At 37.2% G+C, this 23,405-nt stretch overlaps 3 protein-coding genes across 6 annotated transcripts; 1 reads left to right on the top strand and 2 right to left on the bottom strand.

Annotated features, from left to right (window-relative positions):
* The first annotated feature begins 200 nt into the window (after positions 1-200).
* On the top strand, positions 201-15,959 carry LOC100255466 (histone-lysine N-methyltransferase EZA1). Of its 4 annotated transcripts, none has more exons than XM_002270569.4 (17): positions 201-464; positions 1,712-1,816; positions 2,247-2,521; positions 3,108-3,269; positions 8,701-8,785; positions 8,958-9,113; positions 9,219-9,266; positions 9,370-9,441; positions 10,458-11,194; positions 11,557-11,710; positions 12,431-12,651; positions 13,027-13,158; positions 13,958-14,045; positions 14,131-14,178; positions 14,255-14,383; positions 15,130-15,207; positions 15,304-15,959. In XM_002270569.4, exons 1-17 carry the CDS (start codon positions 426-428, stop codon positions 15,493-15,495), a joined length of 2,721 nt encoding a protein of 906 aa, XP_002270605.1. In that variant the 5' UTR covers positions 201-425; the 3' UTR covers positions 15,496-15,959. The 4 variants fall into 4 exon arrangements, with proteins under 4 accessions (XP_002270605.1, XP_010652244.1, XP_010652246.1 ...); XM_010653942.3 differs by having other exon boundaries at positions 283-464; positions 9,382-9,441; XM_010653943.2 differs by lacking the exons at positions 201-464; positions 1,712-1,816 and having other exon boundaries at positions 2,420-2,521; positions 3,103-3,269.
* Positions 15,920-18,568, bottom strand: LOC100260535 (protein trichome birefringence-like 6). The gene is made up of 5 exons (XM_010653945.3): positions 17,741-18,568; positions 17,389-17,581; positions 17,128-17,318; positions 16,480-16,638; positions 15,920-16,379 (listed from the first exon to the last, which is right to left on the bottom strand). The coding sequence occupies exons 1-5, from the start codon at positions 18,379-18,381 to the stop codon at positions 16,052-16,054; spliced, it is 1,512 nt and encodes a 503-aa protein (XP_010652247.1). The 5' UTR covers positions 18,382-18,568; the 3' UTR covers positions 15,920-16,051.
* A 1,013-nt stretch (positions 18,569-19,581) lies between these two features.
* Positions 19,582-22,830, bottom strand: LOC100252201 (uncharacterized). The gene is made up of 2 exons (XM_002276743.5): positions 22,245-22,830; positions 19,582-20,285 (listed from the first exon to the last, which is right to left on the bottom strand). The coding sequence occupies exons 1-2, from the start codon at positions 22,678-22,680 to the stop codon at positions 19,738-19,740; spliced, it is 984 nt and encodes a 327-aa protein (XP_002276779.1). The 5' UTR covers positions 22,681-22,830; the 3' UTR covers positions 19,582-19,737.
* Between the last annotated feature and the right edge of the window lie 575 nt (positions 22,831-23,405).

Here is a 23,405-nt window from a genome sequence, read left to right as displayed (position 1 = left end):
TTGAATTAGTTCATGAAACTCATTTAATTTTTTTTCCAAATTAACATCATACCTTAACATTTCTTATCTACATGATAAATCAATTAACTCCGATCAATTAATGCACAAAATAAATATTCTAAAATTTTAAAAACATATTATTTAATGTAATCTCTTAGATGGTTATATAACTTCACTATATCCTACGCATACCCCGTAGCAGAAAAACGTGCCTCCTCGACTAAAATTCTGCCACGTCACAGCATGCTAGTTTACGGCCACGTGACTTCGTTATAGTGGTTGCACTACGACCATCCCGTGGTCACGTGTCCACGGGATCATCTCCGGTCCTCGTCCAAATCAGCGTCCGTTCGCGCATTTCGCCTATTTCTTCAGCTTTCCACTCTCTCTGTATCTCTCAATCGAATCGCAGTCGCGGAGCAGCGATGGTCTCCAAATCGAGCGACTCCGCTTTGAGATTCAGAGTCAGTTTCTCTCTCTCTCTAGCTTCGCCTTTTTCTCTCTCTAAATCTTTTTTTTCGATTTTTTAATTGGTCATGATATGATATCTCAGTACTTCAGTTGCTTTGATCCTTCCTTTCATTCATCGGATTGAAATTTCTGTGATGATTCGGTTTTTAATACGGTGCATGTTGTCAGATTGGATGCGTGACCTTTTGGTTTGTTAGAATTCAGTAATTCGTATTCCTGGAAATTCAGACTCTGTTTGGCTGTGGAGAAAACTGTGGGAAAAAGGAAAATAAAAGGAACTTCGAGTTTCGCGTTTCCTGATGATTGGTTATTAAGGAAACAGTAGAAGTAACGAAGCCAAATGCTTAAAAAGTTGATATATTTTTTCTTTTCTCTATATCAGTTCCCATGGAATTGAAACAAGGAAGAATGTAAGGTTTGGATTCCTTTTCAGTTCCTCCGGATTGGGGAAAAAGGGAAAAATAAAATCAAAAGAAAAAAGGAAACGGTATGGATTGTTAAATTGTGTACAATTGTTCGACCAAAAACAATGTGTGTTTCTGTCATAACCCTGATTGATTTGGACTTATGTATATCTTGATTTTGGAAATGGATGACCGTGAGTTTCTGCTGGAAGTGATATATCTGATAATTCTGCTTTGTAATTTTACCAATAGGTTGATTTTTTCATTTTGTCCATTTCTCTGGAATTGGAACAATGGAGAATGTAAGGTTTCAATTCCTGTATCTCTGACATCACCCTGATTAATTTAGATACATGCATTTCTTGCTTTTGGGAATGGATGACTGTGAGATGCTGCTGGAGATGATATATCTGATGTTTGACTTTATAATTATGCACCCTGATTAATTTAGATACATGCATTTCTTGCTTTTGGGAATGGATGACTGTGAGATGCTGCTGGAGATGATATATCTGATGTTTGACTTTATAATTATGCATGAGTTGATTTTTTATTTTTTATTTTTAAATTTCCTCTGGGAATTGAAGTAACAAAAGATATAAGGTTCAAAATCCTCTTCTTTCCCCTGGGTTTCATAGCTACCAAACAGACAATTGGGAGAGAAAAGAATAGTTTATATTTTAAATTATATATAATTGTTTGATTATAAACATTATGTGTGTTTCCATCATTGCCCTAATTGATATTGATTTATGCATTTCTTGATTTGGAAATGGATTACACTTTGGGATGCTGCTGGAATTGATATCTGATGATTCTGCTTTATACATTGACAGAAGTCAAGTGGAGAACAGGCAAGTGGCGAACCCTTGGTTACTTTATCGTCTAAAATAAATCACCTGAAAAAGCAGATTCAAGCAGAGAGAGTCGTTTCAATAAGAGTAAGTTACTTAAAGCACATTGAATTGTATGATCATAGCACATTGGAGGGGCATGTAAAAATTTAAACTAAATTAAATAAACAATCAAATACTAAATTGGTTCTCAAGTCATATAAGCACAAAAAGTATTGTTCAGTTGGTAGTCTTAGGTTTTGCATTCAACACCAAAAGGGCTTGGATCGATATATCTATCTGCAAATGTTTTCATAAGAATATTTGTCACAATATTAAACATAACCTCTTATGCATGGAGTCTAATGCTTAGGGCCTTAGGCAGACTGCAAGGGATTAGTTTCTCCTTACCTGATGTTGACCCAAATAATTGTGGCAATGGTTTTGAATTTGGTTTTATATATTACTTGATGCCATATTACTTGAATTTGGGTTTTATGTGCAAGTACATGTCCAATACTGATCATTCATTGCACAGGAAAAACTTGAGAAGAATGGAAAGCAGCTACAAAATCATATTTCTCAGCTTGTGCCAGCAACATCAAAAAAGGATGTGTTGCTCATAGAGGGGAATGGGCCGGGAAGTATGCTTTCTTTGAGAGCTGAAAATCCTCTCTTCAAGTTTAGTGGTTTTCCTCAGGGATCAGGAGACAAAGACTATGCTAACAGCCAAGAAGTTGTATCCTCGACAAGTACCAAGCTTCCATATGTTGAGAAGATACCACCTTATACTAGTTGGATATTTTTGGACAGGTGATGAGAGTTTAAATTCTTCCCATCAGCATATTTTGTTTTTGAACGCATCAGTTATGCTTATATGTTAAATGCTCCATTTTCATTCCCTTCTAAATAAAATTTTAACTAATTTAGAGACAAAAATAACCAATCCTTATGATAGCTTTAAAATTTAAATGATGCATGTATAAGGTCATGAATGAAGTTCTGCTTTTAACATCACATTCTCAGTAGTTATTCAACTGCAGGGGATAAGGCTAATGAATTAAGACACATTCAATACAGATGCAAGTGGAAAGACACCCTTCATTTCTATTCTCATTGCCAAATAAATTATTAAATATTTAATTTGTTCATTGACAAATTTTATCTTGATTTGGGGCTGGAGAATAAATGGAGAAATTTGGTTGAATAGTTTCAACATATATAGATATTATTTGGGTATTTTATGCTTTTAGCATGTAGCAATATACTGATCTTTTGACTTTAAACTTCTACCACATCTGGAATTAAATTTGCTGTTACTCAGATTTTCTTCTCTCTTCTTCTTCAGATGTTGGTTTTGTTTTCCTTCATTTTCTGAAGTTTTCCTTTCACAGCACAGAAATCAAAGAATGGCTGAAGACCAGTCAGTGGTTGGGCGAAGACGGATTTACTATGATCAGCATGGTAGCGAAGCATTGATCTGTAGTGACAGTGAAGAAGATATTCCAGAACCTGAGGAAGAGAAGCATGAATTTTCTGAGAGCGAAGATCGTATTTTATGGTAAATCTAACAACGATGCTAAAGTTTCAAAAGGAGACTTATTCATATATGAAAAGACAAGCATGCTACAGATGGTGGTGTTTCAAATCCTATCATAAAAATAACTATATTTTTGCAATTTCATAATTAAAAAGTTATATTCCACTTCTCTTCCAAGCATTTGCATTATAACATTCTTGTTTCTATGATATTATCACTCCACAAGTGTACAGTGGAAGTTCAAGCTGCTTTTCTCCAAAAGAATTTAAAATATTTGAAGTTAAAAGATATGTCAAACAAATTGATTTTTATTTTTTTTTGATAGGTAAATAAGAATATTGTATTAAAGGAAAGAAAGTATACACGTCATATACGAAGAAAAAGGACAAAAAGGCGTGAAGACACAAAAACCCGCCACCGCACCTATCGTGAGCCTACCCAATCCACAAAGTCTAACAATGATAAAAAAAACCGCCCTCAATGTACAATCTAACTCAATCCCAAAAAAGATACAAAAAAAGAAATTTTAATTGTTTGATCCGTGCTTTCAAAGTTGTCAAAGGCCCTCCTATTTCTCTCCCGCCATAAAGCCCAAAACATACACAACAGAGCAGCCTTCCAAGCCTTCTTCCTCTTTTTACCCACAAAGGACTCGTGCCAACTCATAAGGACCTCTCTAACTGAACAACTCAACACCCACTGAATGCCAAAAAGTGCAAAGATCAACTGCCACAACAAATGAGCTTTCGAACAATGGATGAGAATATGGTCACTAGTTTCTTCTTCTTCCTTACACAAGTAACATCTATTAGGAATCCTCCAACCCCTCTTTTTGAGTTGATCCAAAGTCAAAATCTTGGCCCAAGTTGCTTCCCAAGCAAAGAAGCTAATTCTTAGGGGCACCCAAGAATTCCAAACAATATTGTGGGGGAACGGTTCCACTCTCCTATCAGCCAAGGAGGAGTAAAAGGACTTAACAAAGAAAGCACCATCCTTTGTAGGCAACCAAACTATGGTATCATCAATCTCCACAGACAAGGGGTGTGCTGACAATCTCCCCAAGAAGGCTTGCACCTCCTCTAGTTCCCAATCATGCAATTGCCCAGTGAACCTAGGACTCCAGCCACCATCTTCCCAAAGGTCACTTACCCAAGCATCTTTAGAGGAGGCTATGGAATAAAGCTCAGGAAATGACTCCCTCAAGGATGAATCTCCACACCACTTGTCCTTCCAAAACATCACCCTGTTCCCAACCTCAACTATAAACCCGGTTCTTGTTTTGAACATCTCCCATCTGCCTTTGATACCCTTCCACACCATGTCCTTCCCTAACAACTTTAGAACACCATCCCCCCTCAACTTGCCCATACACCCACAATCACCTGTTTCCAGAGAGGGTCCCTTTCACTTGCAAATCTCCAAGACCACTTGCCTAAGAGAGCCTCATTGAGAAAGGTTAAATCTCTAATGCCCAATTCACCTTGCTATTTGTCCAACTGAACAATAGCCCATCTGACCAAGTGCAGCTTTTGTTCTAAGGCACCTCCTCTCCACAAAAAGTTTATTTGAATCTTCTCTAATCTAGTGGCTACTCTCCTTGGAATGACAAAGAGAGGCATAAAGTAAATCGGCAGACTGGACAAAGTGCTCTTCACTAGGGTTAACCTTCCAATACTACCTCTTCCACAACGCTAATTTTTTTCAAAATCTCTCTTCCACCCCATCCAAAACCCTAGAGGACTTGAAAGGGGCTCCCAGCGGAAGTCCTAGATAGGTAGAAGGGAGGAAACCCTCCTTGCAACCTAAAGCCCCAACAAGATCCTCTAAGTTTAAGACTTCCCCAATGGGCTCACTTTTCTCCAAATTAATCTTTAGGCCTGACATAGCCTCAAACCACATTAGAATCCAACTCAAGTACTCAAGGACTTCCTTCCTAGCATCACAAAAAATGAGGGTATCGTCCGCAAACAACAAGTGGGAAATCTCCACCCCCTCTCCTGCTCTTCCCTTAACTTGAAAGCCATTTATGAACCCTCCCTCCTTTGCCTTCATAAGAATGAGAGAAAAAGTCTCCATTACCAAGATGAATAAATAAGGAGACAATGGGTCATCTTGTCGTAAGCCCCTAGAACTTTGAAAGAAGTCTGAGGGGGACCTGTTGGCCAAAACCGAGAACCTGGCTGTAATGATGCACCGTCTAACCCAGCTAATCCACTTAAAACCAAACCCACCTTTTCCAACATTGCAAGAATAAAGTTCCAGTTTACATGGTCATAGGCCTTTTCGATATCCAACTTACAAATGACCCCTCTCAAGTTGGCTTTCATTCTAGAATCAATGGCTTCATTTGCAATCAAAAAAGCATCCAAAATTTGTCTCCCTGCCACAAAAGCATGTTGAAAAACCGACACTAAGTTCCCCACCACCTTTGTGAGGCAAATGGCTAGGACCTTAGCTAGAAGCTTATATAAGCTTCCTACCAAGCTAACTGGCCTGAAGTCCTTAAGATCTTATGTTTCCCCCTTCTTTGGAACCAAGACAATAAAGATGGCATTTAAGCTCCTTTGGAAAGTCCCAAACTCGTGAAACTCCGCAAAAAACCCATCACTTCCTTTTTCACCACATCCCAACAAACCTGCCAAAAGGCCATGGAAAAGCCATTTGGCCCAGGAGCTTTATCCCCATTCGAGCAAGAAAGGGCAGCAAAGACCTCCTCCTCAGTGAAAGGAACCTCCAAAGCTTGAGCTTCAAGGCTAGGTAAAGAAGCAAAGTCCAGCCCACTAATGGGAGGTCTCCATTCCCTGAATCTGAGAGGATACTTTGAAAGGCAATTGCCACACGTTCTTTAATATCCACCTCCTCAGTTAACAAGACACCATTCACCCTTAGCTTGGCCAGAAAATTTCTTCTTCTTCTAGCATTGGCTACCTTGTGAAAAAAACTGGTGTTCTTATCCCCCTCTTGTAGCCACAGTTCCCTTGACTTTTGTCTCCAAGAAATCTCCTCCAAATCTGCCCAATATTTGAAGTCCTCCACTACCCCTCTTCTAATCTCCCTTTCCTCAACGAAGAGAGATCTTTCCCTTTCTTGAGCATCCCAAATACCAAGCTGAGATAATGCAGCAACCTTCTTGTTAGAAACATTTCCAAACACCTCCCTATTCCAAGCTTTAAGATTATGTTTTGGAGTACTGAGTTTAACAGCTAAAATGTGGCTAAAGGACCCCTGAACAATATAACCTTCCCACCAGCCCCTGATCAACTCTTTAAAGCCGTCCACTTTCAGCCACATGTTTTCAAAACGAAAATGAATTTTTCCTGTCCTCACCCCGCCTCCATCAAGCAGAATGGGAGAATGATCAGAGACTGGTCTTGGGAGAATTTACTGACACAATCCGCTGAAGTGATTCTCCCAGTCTTCAGAGACCAAAAAGCGATCAAGCCTAGAAGTCGAACCATTATTTAACCCACCCGTCCAAGTAAGGGCGCCCCCCCGACAGTGGCTAATCTTTTAGATCCAAATCATCAATGACCTCAGAGAAGCGCCTCATAGAGGCTGAAACACATTGGCAGTTTCTCCTTTCCCCCAAGAATCTCACAACGTTGAAATCCCCGCCCACACACCAAGGATCATTCCAAAGCCCTCTGATGTCTCCCAATTCATTCCAAAAATTCTCCCTCTCTTCATTCAGCACAAGACCATAAACCCCTGTAAACAAACAAGAAAAGTTGTCCTCACAATTTCTGAAATGATAGGAAACTGAGAAAGCACCTACTTCCGTATCAATGAGCTCTAGCACCCGTGTGTCCCAAAAACCAAGATGTCCCCCTGCCTGACTTCTAGCCTCTACTGCTCCCCAGGCTAGAAACCTCCCCACCCCCAAGCTCCTCACCAAGGGGGTTGACATTTGATGCACCTTAGTTTCTCAAAGGCAAACTCAATCAGCTGAGTGCGAGTGAATTAGAGCTTTAATAACTTTGCATTTTTCCCCCTCAATAACCCCTCTTATATTCCACAAAAGGATTTGAACCTTCATTGACAACAGCTGAATAACTTCCCAAAACTCTTATCCGTCCTCCTCCCAACACCCGAGACTGAATTGTAGTTCACCAAGCATTGTAGGTTGCGAAGCTCCCTCTTGGACTTAGAGCCAAGCAACAGACTCTTTTTCATCCCCTGCCTCAAGCCTTTTCCTTTCTTCCCTTTCTTTCGAAGCTCTAGCCTTCGAAAGAGCTCCATAATTTCCTTTTCACAACCTTCCACTGGGAGTCCCAAACACTTACTAAAGGTTAGTAACCTCCTAAAGCTGCCTTCCGACACATCGAGATCCCTTTCGGAAGCCAAACATTCTTCTTCTCCTGCTCAAACAAATTGATGTAATTGGGGTTCTTGATAAGGTCTATTTATCACTTTCTTGATAGGCATGCACTTGACTGTAATTGCCTTTGCTTCTTTTCTTTTCCTTTTTTTTTCACCTGAAATGGTATGATTTTTGTTTTGCAGTTTAAAATAAGATTTGTTCTGGAGTCTCTTCCCTGATATTATGTTGTATGTCATCATGATTGATCTTTCACTTTGATGTTTTTGAAGTAAGCAAAAGAGATTTTATAGAAAGGTGCACAATGGAGCACTGTCCTAGTACATGCAGCATGTACAGAGCACAGGAAAAAAGAAAAGGAAACAAAATATTGAAAGGAAATACAATATAGCAGCAACCTATTTCTAAACCCCCTCCAAGCTAACAACAAAGTCCTGGAAGGATCTTCTAGAGTCAGGTAGGCCGGCATTATCCCAAAAAAAAGTGAGTGCAACACCCTATCCTTAAGCTTCTTGCCTTAACTCAATGCTCTTGAACATCCTTTGGTTATGCTCCTTCACTAGTTCCCAAGCAATACATGAGGGGACTACCCTCAACACCCTTCTTCTCCCTCTTCACAAACTTACCACATGAACTGGCCAGTTTTAGCTTCACAATTTTAGAAGAACCCAATGAACCCCAAAAAGACAAGGGAAAACACTGATCACACCTGGTCTACCAAGCAATTTAACAAATGATGATCATCACTCTCCCCATCCCTTGGGGCATGCAACACCAGTTAGGATTAATTTTACCTCTCCTTAAATAACTCATCAAGAGCCAAGATCTTTACCAGTACGCCTATAGTGCCGTCAACATGGAAAAACCTGCCTTTTGGAAATTGCCTTTGTGCTTAGAAATCCTGCACCAATGAAAACAGAATCTGCAAACAGAAACAGCTGCAAGAGAGTGGACTCAATAAGGCAGTTAAGCTGATCAAAGTGTAAAAATTGACATTGCATAGAATTATATATATATTTTTGTACTCCCAATATCAACTTTGAATTAGCCGGAGCACAAGAGGTAAATTGGGGCTAAATTGGGGCTCTGAAGGTGTTTGTTACTCAGGATTCATTACTCTGACTGCCTTTGCAGGATGGCCTTTAAAGAGCATGGGCTTAGTGAGGAAGTACTTGACCTTGTGAGCCAGTACATTGGAGGCAGCAATTCTGAAATTCAGGTGATCTGACTTCATATATAGGATGCTATCCTGTATGTTTTGGAGGATTCTTGGTGTTTCCATTCCAATCATTAGAATATTGTCATGCATGGTTTACATCTGCGCCATTTTTATTTTGTTGCCAGCATCTTGTTTATTCATGAGGGATGTTTTTGCATTTTGAGATATTCAGGATCGGTGCAACATACTCAGGGAGAAGTATCAGGACAAACATGACAAAAGCTTAAAAGGTTCTGGGGAAAGTTGGTCTGAAAGGAGCATATTACTGGACAAGAGCCTTGGTGCAGCTTTAGATTCTTTTGATAATCTTTTTTGTCGCCGTTGCTTGGTACTTCACATTTCTGGCCTTATATTTCTCCTAGCTTTCCTGTGTTCAATATCATCTTTAGATTGTGTCTGCTTTCATGCTAATATGCTTGCATCCATCCAACAGGTATTTGACTGCCGACTGCATGGCTGTTCACAAAGTCCAATAAACCCTGTAAGTAGTAATCCTGTTTTCTCTCTCTCCCCCTCCTCTTTCCCACTCCGCCAATGTGAAGTTTACTTCAGTGGCTGATGAAGTAATAGACTTTGCCTAACAGACTGAAAAACAGTTGAACAGTTCCGAGTTTGAAGAGGATGGGAAACCTTGCAGTGACCAGTGTTACCTTCGGGTAAGGATTTTGTTTTGGTTGTTCTTGAGATGCTAAATTTCATGAGTTTTGAACTCCATTGTCCTGTGGGCATAAATTAAATCTAAAAGATCCACCTAAGTAAGTTTCTTGATTTGGTTGTATCTGTTTAACAAGATTTCTCATGTAGAGTTTTAAACTCAATTGTACCTTGGGCCCAAGTTAAATATAAAAGAACTGCCTGTCAAGTTCCATAGTTTATTGTATTTGTTTAACAAGATTTCTCTTATAGTTATATAAAACTTCAAAACATGCAGACAGCCCTAGAAGGTGATACATCTGAAGTACTGAAGTGTTGACGATAAGTGTGTTGAATGTGTGGGTTAATTTACTTCTAACCTTTCTTCATGATTTTTGTACTCCATTTCTTCTTGGGCCTAAATAAAATACAAAAGAAGTATATAACCTAGTTCCTTAGTTTACCTGTTTCTGTTTGGCAATATTTTTTTATATGGAACTTCAAGCTATGCAAGCAACCCAGAAGTACTGAAATGTTGACCATAAACATACTGATTTTAGTGCATTAATTTGCTCTTAAGCTTTCTCTGTGTTTGTGTGACATGTGTTCTCACAGACTCCTGTGTGCATATTTATATAAATTCTTTGTTCATTCACACCTTTGGTAAATGTGGAAACCACAACCATGTACTCGGTATCCTTTGGTTAAAGGATTGAAGTGTAATTTTTATGTTTTATGTTCATAAAATTTGACTAAATTTTTGTGTATTAAAAAAAAAACTTTGGAAATATTCTTCTACTTTTCTTTGGGCTTGAAACAAGCTCTTTTATAATTTATTAATACATGTACTAAGAACTATATATTTTTTTCCCTTGAAGGAATTATGTTGTATCAGATAAATCATGTCATTGAATGCATTTATTGGTTCATTTGCCCTTGTAATTCTCCTCTTTATTATTTATGTAATTTTTTAGCATACATTGTTGCTGCTTCTGCTTAGGCATTGTGAAGTAATAATTTCTCCTTCAATTTCTTGCAGTTAAGAGTTGTCAAAGACTTGCCAGAGGGTTCCGTTATTAGTTCCTTACAAAGGATAGAAACAACAGTGTCAGAAGAGAAGGACAGTATTCCAGCGTCCTCCAATGTTGAAGAGCCTAGTGGCAATGACAATACGGACATTTTACCTGATGAAAGATGCATTGCTGCAAAAACACTAGCTGTTACTTCAGAAACTGTTTTTAGTTCAGAAGTCGCTGCTGGAGGTTTAAACTCTGATGCATCTGTCATGGAAATGGGTCACTATGAAAGTCTGGGGAAGCGCAAGGTCTCAAAATGCACAAATACAGTGCTAGGGGACTCAACCTTGGTTTCTGATGATATCCAAGGCTCTTCTAGTAAGAAACAGAAGAAACTATCTGCCTTGGATGTAGTTATTGTGACTAGTGAAGGTCAACCAGTTTTGGATAACATTTCCAATGACAAAAATAAGTACCTGGAGATTGGCATACCCAATAAAAAAGAACTTCAAATGACCACCAACTGTGCCTTAAATGAATCTGCTGAACATATGCCAAATAAAGTTATTTGTCCTAGTCATGTTTCCTCTGATGAGACTGAGGACAATACTGGAGATGAAGTAGATGCTGTCAAGGAAACACCTGGATTGAAGCAGTCATCCAAGTCCTCAGGAGTTGAAGGGATCTTAAGCAGCTGTGAATGGAAACCTTTTGAAAAAGAACTATACTTGAAGGGAATAGAGATATATGGGAGGAACAGGTATAAGGATCTCAGTTTCATGTTGACCTTTCCCTTGCATGATTCCTTCTTTTACATTTGAAATTGAGCATGTGAAATTCAAATTAATTGAAAAATGGTTGTTGCAAATGAAGGAATACAAGGGGCAACTCCATTTTTATTTAATGAACATGTCTAGGTGTACTATATAGATGCATATTTTTTTGCCGATTATGTCATTTTAAGATGTGCAATGCATATTCCATTTTGGCAGGAATCTTGACAACAAGTTTGGATTAGGATTTATGAACAATTTGCAGACATGCATTATTTATTCACAGATGAAATACTCTTATCTTTGTTTATTATCTCTGTGCTTATTTCTTAATGCTCACATGTTGCAGTTGCCTCATAGCCAGGAACCTACTTTCTGGCCTGAAGACTTGCATTGAAGTATCCAGTTATATGTATGATGATGGATCTGCAATGCTTCATAGATCTGCTGTTGTACCTAGTTCATTTTTGGAGGACAATGGGAGAGGCGATGCAGATTATACGGTTAGCATTACAGTTTTTTTTTTTTTTCGCATTTTCTTGTGTTTTGTTCTCTAAGGCAGGTAGCCAAACAAGGTGTTTTCAGCACAGGTAGAAACTTGATAGCAGGCCTGTGGTACAACCTCTGACAGAGGTTACCAGCTAAGCTAGGAGACAGCTTCTTTCCTATTTTCAATTTGTGGTGCCTCTTGTTGGCTGACAGGCAAACTAAAGGATTTTGTAATATATAGTATAAGCTCATAACACACCCAGTTTTTAGTTTTGAAATCTTTAAACAGCATAACATTTTTAAATGTATGGCTCTATGCACCAATTGTTTTATATTTTGAATTATGTGAAGCATAAAAAATTTTAATTAAATTAAATTAAATATATATATATAAAAGGGAGATTAAGCCTATGCTGGGAGATACATGCATCAAGGTTTACTCACTCAGCATCAACAACCTGGCCAAATTTACCTTTTGAATTACCATCATTTCAACATTGGAAGATGGAAACGTTATTTTGGTTAGGTTACCCTCAAATGGAGTTCCATGTCCTACATTTACTTGACCTCAGTTTTCTTGGTGGAAGAGTCATGGTTCTAGACAAATCTATACACCTCGAAATTCACTGTAGGTGAATCTTCAGAGAAATCAAATAGAATATTGAGTTTGCCACTAGAATGCTGAGCTGCTATACAGAACCTACACATTAATTGATTCATTAATGTTGTTTCAGGAGCAAGAGATGCCAACAAGATCACGACTATTCCGTAGAAGGGGCAGAACACGGAAGCTAAAGTATTCTTGGAAGTCAGCTGGCCATCCATCAATTTGGAAAAGAATTGCAGACGGGAAAAACCAGTCTTGTAAGCAGTACACACCATGCGGATGCCTGTCTATGTGTGGGAAGGAATGCCCCTGTCAAAGTAATGGAACTTGCTGTGAAAAATATTGTGGGTATGTTAAACTATCCTCTTAAGTGGTTAAGGGGTGAAGTAACTAAAGTACATAGAGCTAGTGTTAGGATGTTTTTATGTTAATTTTAACCAGTAAATGGTAGAATCATATGACTTGAAGTGGTGAAATGAAAGCAGCCAATCCCAAATAGTTGGGATAAGGCTGACATTTGAGGTCATTAGGTGGGTCCTCCTAGGTTCACTTTATACTTACTAAGAAGTTTACAAATGAACAGTTTGTTCTAAAGAGAGGGTAAATATGTTGTTTATATGCCTGGGTTGTTTCTTGATGACTAAAAATTGTATTTATTGCATTTTGATGACCTGAAGAAAATTAAAAGGTTTTGGTTTACTCAAGTAGTTATTAAATCTTCAGGTGCTCCAAAAGCTGCAAAAATCGGTTCAGGGGATGCCACTGTGCAAAGAGTCAATGCAGAAGTAGGCAATGCCCTTGCTTTGCTGCTGGTCGTGAATGTGACCCTGATGTTTGTCGGAATTGCTGGGTTAGGTAATGAGTTTCATAATGATACTCTTATTTGGTGAGTTGGATGGAATTCGTCTGGTTTCTTAAATTCTTCTCATCTTCATGCACACTAAACTATTAATCATTGTGAAATCGATTTGGTAAGTTTTTCATAGTGCTGAGCATCTAATCCAAATTCATCAACTTTTTAGATACTCATATGAGAAGAGTAGTAATCTCCTCTAGGATTCTGACAAGGATTTCTGTATTTACCCATCCTTGACCAAATTCTTGAACTCCTGATGGAGCTTTTTCATTCGTGCAATTTCTAGACTATAAGCTTCATATCTCTTACCTGTGGGATTTTGATTTGATGTTACCGTAGTTATCTTTATATGTTGGGTAGTTTGTATGCTTAGTTTTGGGGAATGGTAGTTAACTTGTTTACAAATTTAACCTGTCAAGAATTGAATTTTTTGTAAGGATATACTTACAACTTAATCTCCTCACTAAAGGAGCTCTAGGTTTCAATTCAAGTTCATTGCTCATTACTAGTGAATTTCCAATTACCATTTATACTTACACCAAAGGCCTTTCTTTCTGACCAATTCATATAAAAATAAAATTAAGCTGTGCTCCAGGTTTAAAATTAAGATAAGCTGGACTTGAATGAATATGATTGTAACAACATAAGGCACAAATGAAGTTGGTAAATTCAGCCCTGCTCCAGGTTTAATAATGTTGGGTTTCGGTTGGAAACAAGTGATCTGGTTCCCATCTCATTGTGTAGGAGAGTTCCTCTCATCAGTCTTAGCTTTTTGTGAATATTTTGTACCTTGTGCAGTTGTGGAGATGGTTCACTAGGTGAGCCTCCCAAACGAGGAGATGGTCAATGTGGGAACATGAGGCTCCTTTTAAGGCAACAGCAGAGGGTGAGCATTTCTGGGTTTTTTATTTGTCAAATAGATGTTTGGACTGTTTTTAATGGAGCACCATGGTTTTGTACCTCAACTTCAGATCCTATTGGCAAAGTCTGATGTTGCTGGATGGGGAGCCTTTCTAAAGGTGGGAAGACCTTGTGCCTTTTTGTTTCTCCATAATTGTTTTGTCTCCTTTAATTAATTGGATAATGTGATTTCAGAACTCTGTCAACAAAAATGATTATCTTGGAGAATATACTGGTGAATTGATCTCCCACCGAGAAGCAGATAAGCGTGGGAAGATTTATGATCGTGCAAACTCATCCTTTCTTTTTGACTTGAACGATCAGGCAAGTCACCCTCCACAATAAACATGAGGGTTTGAGGTTTTCTTCTTTATAAATTTGAGCTTACATCTTGTTTTGAGACATGCAAATGTACCAAAAAAATCATTAGAACAAATTGCTATCTCAATATGTAGCTTTTTTGTTGGTGGATTTAAGCAAAATAGTAGGGATTTTACAAAGACATGGAGGGGTTTTATCTTGTAGTTTCTGTGGTGTTCAAAATGTCCCTAATATGGCCAAACAAATTATCTTTGAACCTGCCTTCCAGTTTTGAGTGATGGCACTCATTCTCCAATTCCTAAGTTTTCTGTTCTTCTGGGAAATTTATCCCTCAAGGAGGATCCCTGAAACAAATTTATCCCCATCAACTAGTCCTCAAGACAAACACAGGAGGGTATATAATTTTATTTTTTTTCTTTCGGGAGTAGGGTGTTTGGTTCAAAACAAGAACCCATCTTACGCCTTCATTTTTTTAGACCTTTTTTAAGAATATTACAGCTTTAGTTCTTTATCGATTTTATCCCTAAATTATCCTCTCAAGTCATTTTTTATCATCTTAATCCCTTTTCCTGTTTTAGTCATCGAATTCTTAAGAAATATTTCTTCCTCATCATTTTTTATCCTTTCATTTATATTATTTTATTTATTTAATAGATCAATTATCATCTTTTTCATATTTTTATATCATTTGTTTATCTTTTCCATTTTTTTTATTAACTCTGAGCACCTGCCTCTGCCTCTCTTTGCAGTATGTACTTGATGCTTACCGCAAGGGAGATAAGCTGAAGTTTGCAAACCACTCATCAAACCCCAACTGCTATGCAAAGGTAGACACTTTCAACAACTCACTTTTTTTTCTTAATCGGTTTTGGCACCATGTTTTTCCAGTTCCCTTGGTTGAGCTGACCTATTACCTTGTTCAGGTAATGCTGGTGGCCGGAGATCATCGAGTTGGCATCTTTGCTAAGGAGCATATAGAAGCTGGTGAGGAGCTCTTCTATGATTATCGTTATGGACCTGATCAAGCTCCTGCATGGGCTCGAAAACCTGAGGCTTCCAAAAGAGATGATTCAGCAGTATCTCAAGGTCGAGCAAAGAAACACCAGTCCCATTGACATACCAGAGACGGGTTTTGGATGTACATACTACTTGTGGCCATTTTTCAGTATCATCTCCATATATTTTGTCCAAGTCTTCCTAATCCCATCAGGAAAACTGCAGCTCTCTTCACGCGCAAATGCATTTTATTAAGTCATTCCAGCATTATATATGCATATAAAATATAAGACGCTTCAGGCAAATAAGCTAGAAATATTGATGGCAACTCCCTACAATACACACCAGGAATAAGACCTCACCAGCTATGTTGAACAATGTGATGGTGATACAGGAGGTTTGAAATTTTGCATTTTTGAACGGAAGTTCGTAGAGAAATGCATCACCGTCTGTTATTCATTATTTTATTAATCTCACTTAAAGAGATTACTCTTATTGTATTGATATTGACAGAATACTTGATATTCCAGAGTTTGAAAGCAATTGCATGGAATGGTGAATTTCTCTTTGTTCAAAGAACAAACCTCGACAAGAGCATTTTACATTTGTACACATTAGCCTGAAAGACCATCAGGTGAAAGGGAATGAAAGAATATCTGTCGAATGCTGATGAATTTACTCTCTAAATCTCTTCTTTCTTGTAGATTGCAAATGAAAATACAACAATTCATTCCAGGTATCAGGGACCCCAGGAAGACACCAATGGCTGCAGTCTTGGATGCTTGACGAGTAGGCCTTCTCTGGTTTTCTTCCGAAAATGGATGGATGGCCATCTATCCTATACTGTGATAAACTAGTTATGTTCAAGAAAGTGACTGGAGTTTTCATCTGCTTTATAACCTCTTCTGCGATTATGCTCTTTTCTGGGTAATCAAAATTGAAGGTTTCATTGAGAGGTTGAGTGGCTTCCTTGCAATGCCCACCCGAATTCCATTGGCCTCCCCTGCTCAGTATACCAAATTCACCCTCATCAGCCGATATCAAGTGCAAAAGGAAAAGAGAAATAGTGATTCTAGCTTCTGGAATTGTGAATAACACCCAACCTGAAATAAGAAGGTGCTGAACTTCGAAAGAAAACTCTAGTTTTGCCTGGATTGATATACTTGTCGACCCATGATGCCCAGGTCGTCAAAGCCTTTCTGAAAGCCGTCAGAACATCAAGACGGGCATAAACTTGATTGCCCTCCTGGTAGTAGTTGACCCTGTTATAATCTGGAAGTTAAAAACCATAACACAACATTCATTCTGAAATTCAGAATGCTTAAGCATGTGTTCATGCCCAAACCATGAACACAATGAATCCATGAATCCCGTAGCTAGGAGCTCATGTTCTATAAACATAACCTTTTTTTATCATTACCCTTCTAAAAAGATAGAATGTACCTCATGTGAGATTTGCAAAATTGTCCAGCAAAAGACTTGAACCACAAATTTTTTGGAATCTCAAAAATCCAAGTAAATATGTTTGTTAGATGGGAGACATGCTTTATGCAAGCCATCCCCACACATTGAAAGCAACCAAAAACAATCAATCTATTGCTTTTAACAACAGCCATGGACACTGCATTACAGAACATGTACATTGGAATTGAATAATGTTGCTTACTAGCAAATGTAAACCGATATTTTCTCGAAACAAAGTGAATCAGCATAGGCCTCAAGCCAAAAATAGATCAAGAATGGGAACTCACCCAGCTTTGGTTTTGAAATGTGACCACCAATGTGCAGTGTTGAAAACCACAATATCAGCTCCTCTCCATCTGGATGAGCCTCTATCAATTGAATCAATTCGCAGGGTTTGCACCCGCTTCTGCCCTACCCTTGCCTTTCCCTCATGAACTAAGAAATGGCTTACATAGTATTCAACTGTACATTTATAATCCTGTAAAAGAATCATCTAACATCAAAACTAGAAAATACCCAAAAGAATGAAAATAGTTCTGTGAAATTACCACAAATTTGAAACTATAATTCCCCTTTTCCTTGGTAATTTTCCGCCCATGCCTCTCATAGACCTTCTTTGGATCCTTGGCAGCTCCAAATAACAAACACAGCATGGATTCCCATTGATTCCTATTAATGGAATCGCCTACAAAAACTAGTCTTTTCCCTCTGATTAATTCCAACATTCTTGATGCATTGAACCTATAAAACACATTCCCACACCAAAAATCCAGATCTTGAAAATTCAATGCTTTCTGTTCTCTAAATTATATCATAAAGGCTAATACATTCATCATATACAAACTGAAAATTGCATATTTAAATAAAGTTTATATACAAGTTGAGTGAGTGAGACAGTACCTTGGAATGTCACAATCTTGTGGCTGCCATCTCCATTTCATGTAGTCTTTATCCAATCTTCCATTACCCCCACAATCAAATCCTTCATCTATGAAGGGGCATGACTGATTTGTGTACAAAGGATAGCTCTCATCAAAAACCCACCTCCCTTTCCAAAGAGCGCACTCTCTATTCTTCTTCTCTTCAATCCTCTGATCGGTATGAACTTCAATCTTCTCAAATGAAGTACTATTAGAAACACTCTCTTGCCCAGTCGTGAAATTACCGTCTACAGCTCCATTCTTGTTTGTATCCTCATCTGAAACTTCAGACTCGTTGTCCCTCCTCTGAATCCCCTCGAAAACTGAAATCCTTGCAGACCCAGATGCATTTTCACGTTTCCTCAAATGGGCATCAATAACGATTGGTTTTTTCACACCATCCCCCGAGTTTTTCCGACTAAACCCAGACAAGGTCTCAACATTTACAGGCGTGGGAACCAAATTGACCAGGGGTTCACTGAACTGGACTCGAGCGTTTGAAGGGACTGCAGTCATGACCCAAATGGAGAAGAAGCATAAGAAGATTATAGCAGAAAAGATGGTGAAAGAAAACAACAATAACCTCGTGGGTTTGAAGGAGAAACTCCTTTGCCTCTCCATCGAGGCCTGGTTTCTCACTATCAAGATTATTCTAAAGAAAGTCAAAAGAACAACTATTAGAGACTTGAAATGTGTGAGAAACAAGGATCTTCTTCTTTATGTGATATTATAGAAAAATAAAAATAAATACAAAAAAAAAAAAAAAAAACGGAATCCTAGAAATGGCAAGACGGTGACAGAGAAGAGTGGCATATTAAGTGGAGCAGGTTGAGGAGTGGCATATATATCTTATATACGGATATACCCCAGTGGGTAGTTTCATTATCAAAGCCAACTAATTTTATCTTAATATTTGATTACCAAATTAAGATATCTACTTCACTTAATTAATCTTCACATCCAAACCTCTACCTTGGGGAATTTGTTTTCTCCAGTGGCAATTCTCCTTTACCCTTTGTATTTTGTCTTGTAGTCATTAATTTAAATTTAAATTTAAATTAAAAAGACAATGCTACCCTTTACCACATTTTTACTAGATATGATATATTTTTGGTAAAATATTTATATTTATTTTATTCTAATTTTATTTGGAATTTGGAAATAATTACAAAAAAAATGATTGGCCATAAAAATAAAAATAAAATAGTAAATTATCTTTAAAAATTTCTTTTTTTCTTTTTCTTTTTAATTATTCTCTTTCCATCTTTTCATCAAACTTTAATTTCCTAATCCAAATGGAATAATAAGTGAACTTGGCTCAAAGCATGTGCTTTATTCTTAACCCCTTGGCATTTCAATATCAAAGCGCTTTTTTCCTGATGGGACCAAACTAAGCCAAAGAGTTTACTTTAGAAGAGTGCTTCTCACTTTTTGCCAAATTATGAAAATAAAGCGCCTTACCATTACTCTTTTCACTCAAAACAATGACTTTTACCCATGTTGCCTTTGCTTTCCTTGCAAGGTGATGAAAAGTCCAATATAATAATAATAAAAATAACTAAGTTTATGTTTTTAAAAAATATATAATTTTTTTTTTTTGACTTTTCATTTAGACCTGTCATTTGTTTCAAATTTCGTCTATTAACATCTCCATAAATTGATTTTATTTATAAAATTTAACTTTCATAAAAATTTAAGTAAAAAAGTTTTATATATAGAGATCAGTTCAAAGACACTTGTGGATTAAATATGCACATACCATAGCTCATAAATTGGATGTAGGAAGTAGAAGTCAAGAAGTAGAAGATAGAACCTATTGGATAACAGAAATATAGAAACACAGCTTTTGACTCAAAGTAATAACAATATTGTTCATCGATACATAGTGATTTGTACCAAACCTAAACCTTCGACAGAATCATTGGCTTTATCAAACATGACAATAATATCCTCTATATAACACTTGGGTTTTAGGCCTCAGTAAGCAGAGAAAACTGCCTCCACAAGTGCATGTGTCTTCCTAGGGTATCCCATTCCAAGCAGGTGATTTAGGTATACCTTCCCATCCTTCACAGTTGCTGCAGTTGCCAACCGATGTGCCGGTCCAGAGTACTTGGCAGTGACGGTGGCCGTCTCCCATTCGTCGGAGCTCTCGACCAATCTCCCAGAAGGGTTCCCGGCAACCACAAGCTTAGTTGGAGATATTAGCTCTAACCCATCTCCAAACACCAGTTTACCTCCACCTACCTTAACTAGCTTAACTTCTTCTTTCTCTATCTCAATCTTCAACAGGTTCCCAGAGAAGGTGTGAATGACAAGTAAGTAGCCGTTTGGATGGTAAACTACACCATTGAGCCCCACCAAGGTTTTGTACCACTCTTTCGGGGTGAAGAGGGGGCTTCTGATGATGGAGAGGATCTCTCCATCCACCCCAACCTTCCAGATTTTATTGGCTTTGGCGTCTGTAACATATGCATTACCTTCCTCATCCACTGCAACATCATCTGCAAAGCTTTTCTCATCGCCTGGCACCATTGCAAAATCACAGTTAAGTAACAAATACATTAATACAGGGCCATGCGAACTTTCATGTTCTAACTACTACTTGGATGTTAACTTCATTTTCAGAGATTGGCACGATTGAACTTACTTTCTTTCCCCTTCTCATTTCCCTAGAGTGTTAGGGCCTGTTTGGAATGTTTTTCTTAAAAAATAGTTTTTTTAAGAATATTTTTCAAAAAATATTTTCTAGAATAAAAAGGTTTGATTGAAAACTTGAAATGTTTTTTTTTTTTCCAAATATTTTTTAAAGATAATATTTATTTGTAATGTTTTATTTTCAACCATTTTTTATATTTATACAATTTTTCTTTAAAAAAAATCAAATATGTCACCAAAAATGCCAACTTTTAAAACAAATTCTTAAAAAAAATTGTTTTCTATACAAAAATTACCAAACTTACAATTGTTTTCAATAACAATTTTCTATTCTCTAAAAAAAAAAAAAAGCATTTAGCAATTACAAAATGGTGTTTTCAAATAACATTATTTAGTTGTTTACAATTATTTTCACATATTTCATAGGGATCGTTTTAAAAAATAATTATAAAAACATTACATATAAAAATTATTTCTAAAAATATGAAAACAAATTAAAAACATTTCGACATTCTAAAAAAGCATTAAAGAACCGTTTTAAAAAACTATTTTAAAAAAATTATTTCTAAAATTGGCTCGAATTAGGGATGGGGGGCGGGTTTTTTCGAGTGCCCGCCCCACCCCTAATGGACGGAATTCAATTTTAATAAAGGGATTTGGGAATTTTTTTTAAACCAAAGGTGGGTTTGGATCGGATATTGCCCCGTCCCGTCCCAATTATATATAAATTTAATTTAATTTTAATTTTAAAATTTAATTTAATTTAATTTTTATTTTACTATTTTTAATATATAGATAATAATAAAATAAATTATAAAAATTTATAATAATTTAATTATTTATAAAAATATATTTATTTTAATGTAATTAAAAAATTTAAAAGTAATTTTAAAAAATAAAAATAAAAAAAAAAGTTAATCGGGCGAGACGGATATGAGAATTTATCATATCCGTCTCACCCTGTTCCGTTTAATTTTTAAAATGAGGAAGGAATAAGAATTATTTCGAATAAACGGGACAAGATTGGGGCGAAACCCAATCCCATCTTGGCTCAAAAGTTATTGAATAAGGTTAAAAACAATTCCAACTCGTACTCTTATAACTTTGAGTATGCTTTCCGTACCATGAGAATACATAAATGAGGTGGGTGAACGACCAAAAAGAGGAGGAGTAATGAGCCAATGACGGCTAACAAATACATTAATACCAAACAAGCCTTCAACTTTTTGTAAAATGTTTCTCAAATACTAAAAATAGTATTTGAAGCCAAACAAACCCATCTAGGGAACAGAAGAACTTGGCAAGTGAATGTGAATGGGGGCAGCAAAAGAAAAGAAGCTGCCATCGTGTAGCAAGTCAATTTATAGACCTGAGTGTGCTAGTTTTTCAAAGCACTAGTAGCGATTATTTCAAGGCGTATTATTATAATCACAATCATATAAAACTAAAGTTTTGAGTGTAGAACCTTTTGAATGCATGTGAGGTGGGTAGGGTGAGCCACCCAACCCAAGAAGGACAAAGAAAAGGCCTTTGATGTGACTCCATCTTTTCTAAAACCTTAACCACACATCAATACTGCTGAAGTATTGAAGTCTACGAAGAACTTTAAATTTATAGAAAAATATGATAGAATCTGTAACATGTAAAGACAGTTTTGACCTCCAAGGACTCTTCTCTTTTGGATTGGTATGGAGGGTAATCCTGTCTTTACAAAACCAAAAACTAAAAGCCATGGACGACCAATTCTGAAACACTGAAACTACCCCAAAGGACTGCAGGAGACAGTAGACATCGAGCACAGTTCAGTCTGATAATGGGAGACGTACCTGGGCCACTGAGCTGGCTGAGAAACAACCGCCGCCACGTAGACCGATCGTATGCCGCGAGCGAGCCATACCGGTTTCGCATCACGTCAGCGTTGACAACCAGCACCCGGTTCCTCCTCCGGTCAACGGCGATTCCCAGCGAGGCGTTTCCGGCCAACTCAGGCTCTTTGACAACGATGATTTCCTCCAAGATGGTACCCGGGGAGTGGCCGTCCGGCACCTCAACCAGGGCGACGCCGCCCTCGAAAAGAGAGACGATGAATCGACGGTCGAGATCGTCCCACTTGGCACACTCCCGCAACCAGCCGGAGCTGTGGTAGTGGTAGACATGGGTGGAGGGCTCCGCTCGCTCGACGGAGATGATGTAAGCCACGGGAATAGCGGAGATGATGAAGAAGATGAAGAGAGATTTGGTAGAACAGAGAAACGACACCATCCTTGTGGGAGAAAGATAAGATAGAAATCAGGGAGATTGAAATGGAGGGTTTTTTGGGAGTATTTGTAGAGAGACTGAGAGTATAGAAGGTGTTTGGTGTGGGGCCACTCAAAACTTGGGAGAGGAAAAAGGATCCCAAACTGCTTTAAGGTTTCATAAATTTTTTTGAAAAAATATATATATATACATATTTGTGGAAAAAAATATTAAAATGGTAATTAAGGATTAAATCAGTGATTTTTTTATAATTATATTTTTTTTTCCATTTTCTGCTATTTAAGTTATTTAATGTGTGGAAAAAAAATAAGTATTATTAGTGTTTATATATAAAAATAAAAATCATTAATTACATTGATAAAAAAACAAAATTTAAATTTAAATTAAAATTAAAATTTTAAGTGATATTTGAATACTACTATTTGTTTTTTTTTTTTTTAATTCAGATAATAGGTTAGGTGAAGTGAGTTAATTTTGAAATTAAGGTATAAATTGTAACTGGGTGGCTCAACTTATTTGCTGAATTTCACAGACATACTTTGACCAAGAAAATATTTATTTTAGCAAGTGGAAATAAAATAATCCATAATGTGCAAAATGATGTGATTTAATATACAACTTATTAATAAAAAATAAAATAAGAGTGTGATTTTGGGAGTGATTTTAATTAAAATATTTTTATTTTTGACATTTTTTTTAGTAAAATGTTTTTATTGTAAATATTTTTA

The sequence above is a fragment of the Vitis vinifera genome, chromosome 7, assembly GCF_030704535.1.
Source record: "Vitis vinifera cultivar Pinot Noir 40024 chromosome 7, ASM3070453v1".
NCBI classification, from domain to species: Eukaryota; Viridiplantae; Streptophyta; class Magnoliopsida; order Vitales; family Vitaceae; genus Vitis; species Vitis vinifera.
This window is presented reverse-complemented; position numbering and strand designations above follow the sequence as displayed.

What these genes read in the sequence shown, in the direction of transcription:
- LOC100260535 (XM_010653945.3), bottom strand. Translation starts at nt 18,381, where the DNA reads ATGGAGAGGCAAAGGAGTTTCTCCTTCAAACCCACGAGGTTATTGTTG. An exon ending in CAAGATTGTGACATTCCAAG is followed by an intron (nt 17,582 to 17,740) that starts GTACTGTCTCAC and finishes TGTGTTTTATAG; the next exon opens with GTTCAATGCATCAAGAATGT. An exon ending in TCAGCACCTTCTTATTTCAG is followed by an intron (nt 16,380 to 16,479) that starts GTTGGGTGTTAT and finishes TATACTGAGCAG; the next exon opens with GGGAGGCCAATGGAATTCGG.
- LOC100252201 (XM_002276743.5), bottom strand. Translation starts at nt 22,680, where the DNA reads ATGGTGTCGTTTCTCTGTTCTACCAAATCTCTCTTCATCTTCTTCATC. An exon ending in CAGCCAGCTCAGTGGCCCAG is followed by an intron (nt 20,286 to 22,244) that starts GTACGTCTCCCA and finishes CAATGGTGCCAG; the next exon opens with GCGATGAGAAAAGCTTTGCA.
- LOC100255466 (XM_002270569.4), top strand. Translation starts at nt 426, where the DNA reads ATGGTCTCCAAATCGAGCGACTCCGCTTTGAGATTCAGA. An exon ending in AGAGAGTCGTTTCAATAAGA is followed by an intron (nt 1,817 to 2,246) that starts GTAAGTTACTTA and finishes TTCATTGCACAG; the next exon opens with GAAAAACTTGAGAAGAATGG. An exon ending in GTGACCAGTGTTACCTTCGG is followed by an intron (nt 9,442 to 10,457) that starts GTAAGGATTTTG and finishes AATTTCTTGCAG; the next exon opens with TTAAGAGTTGTCAAAGACTT.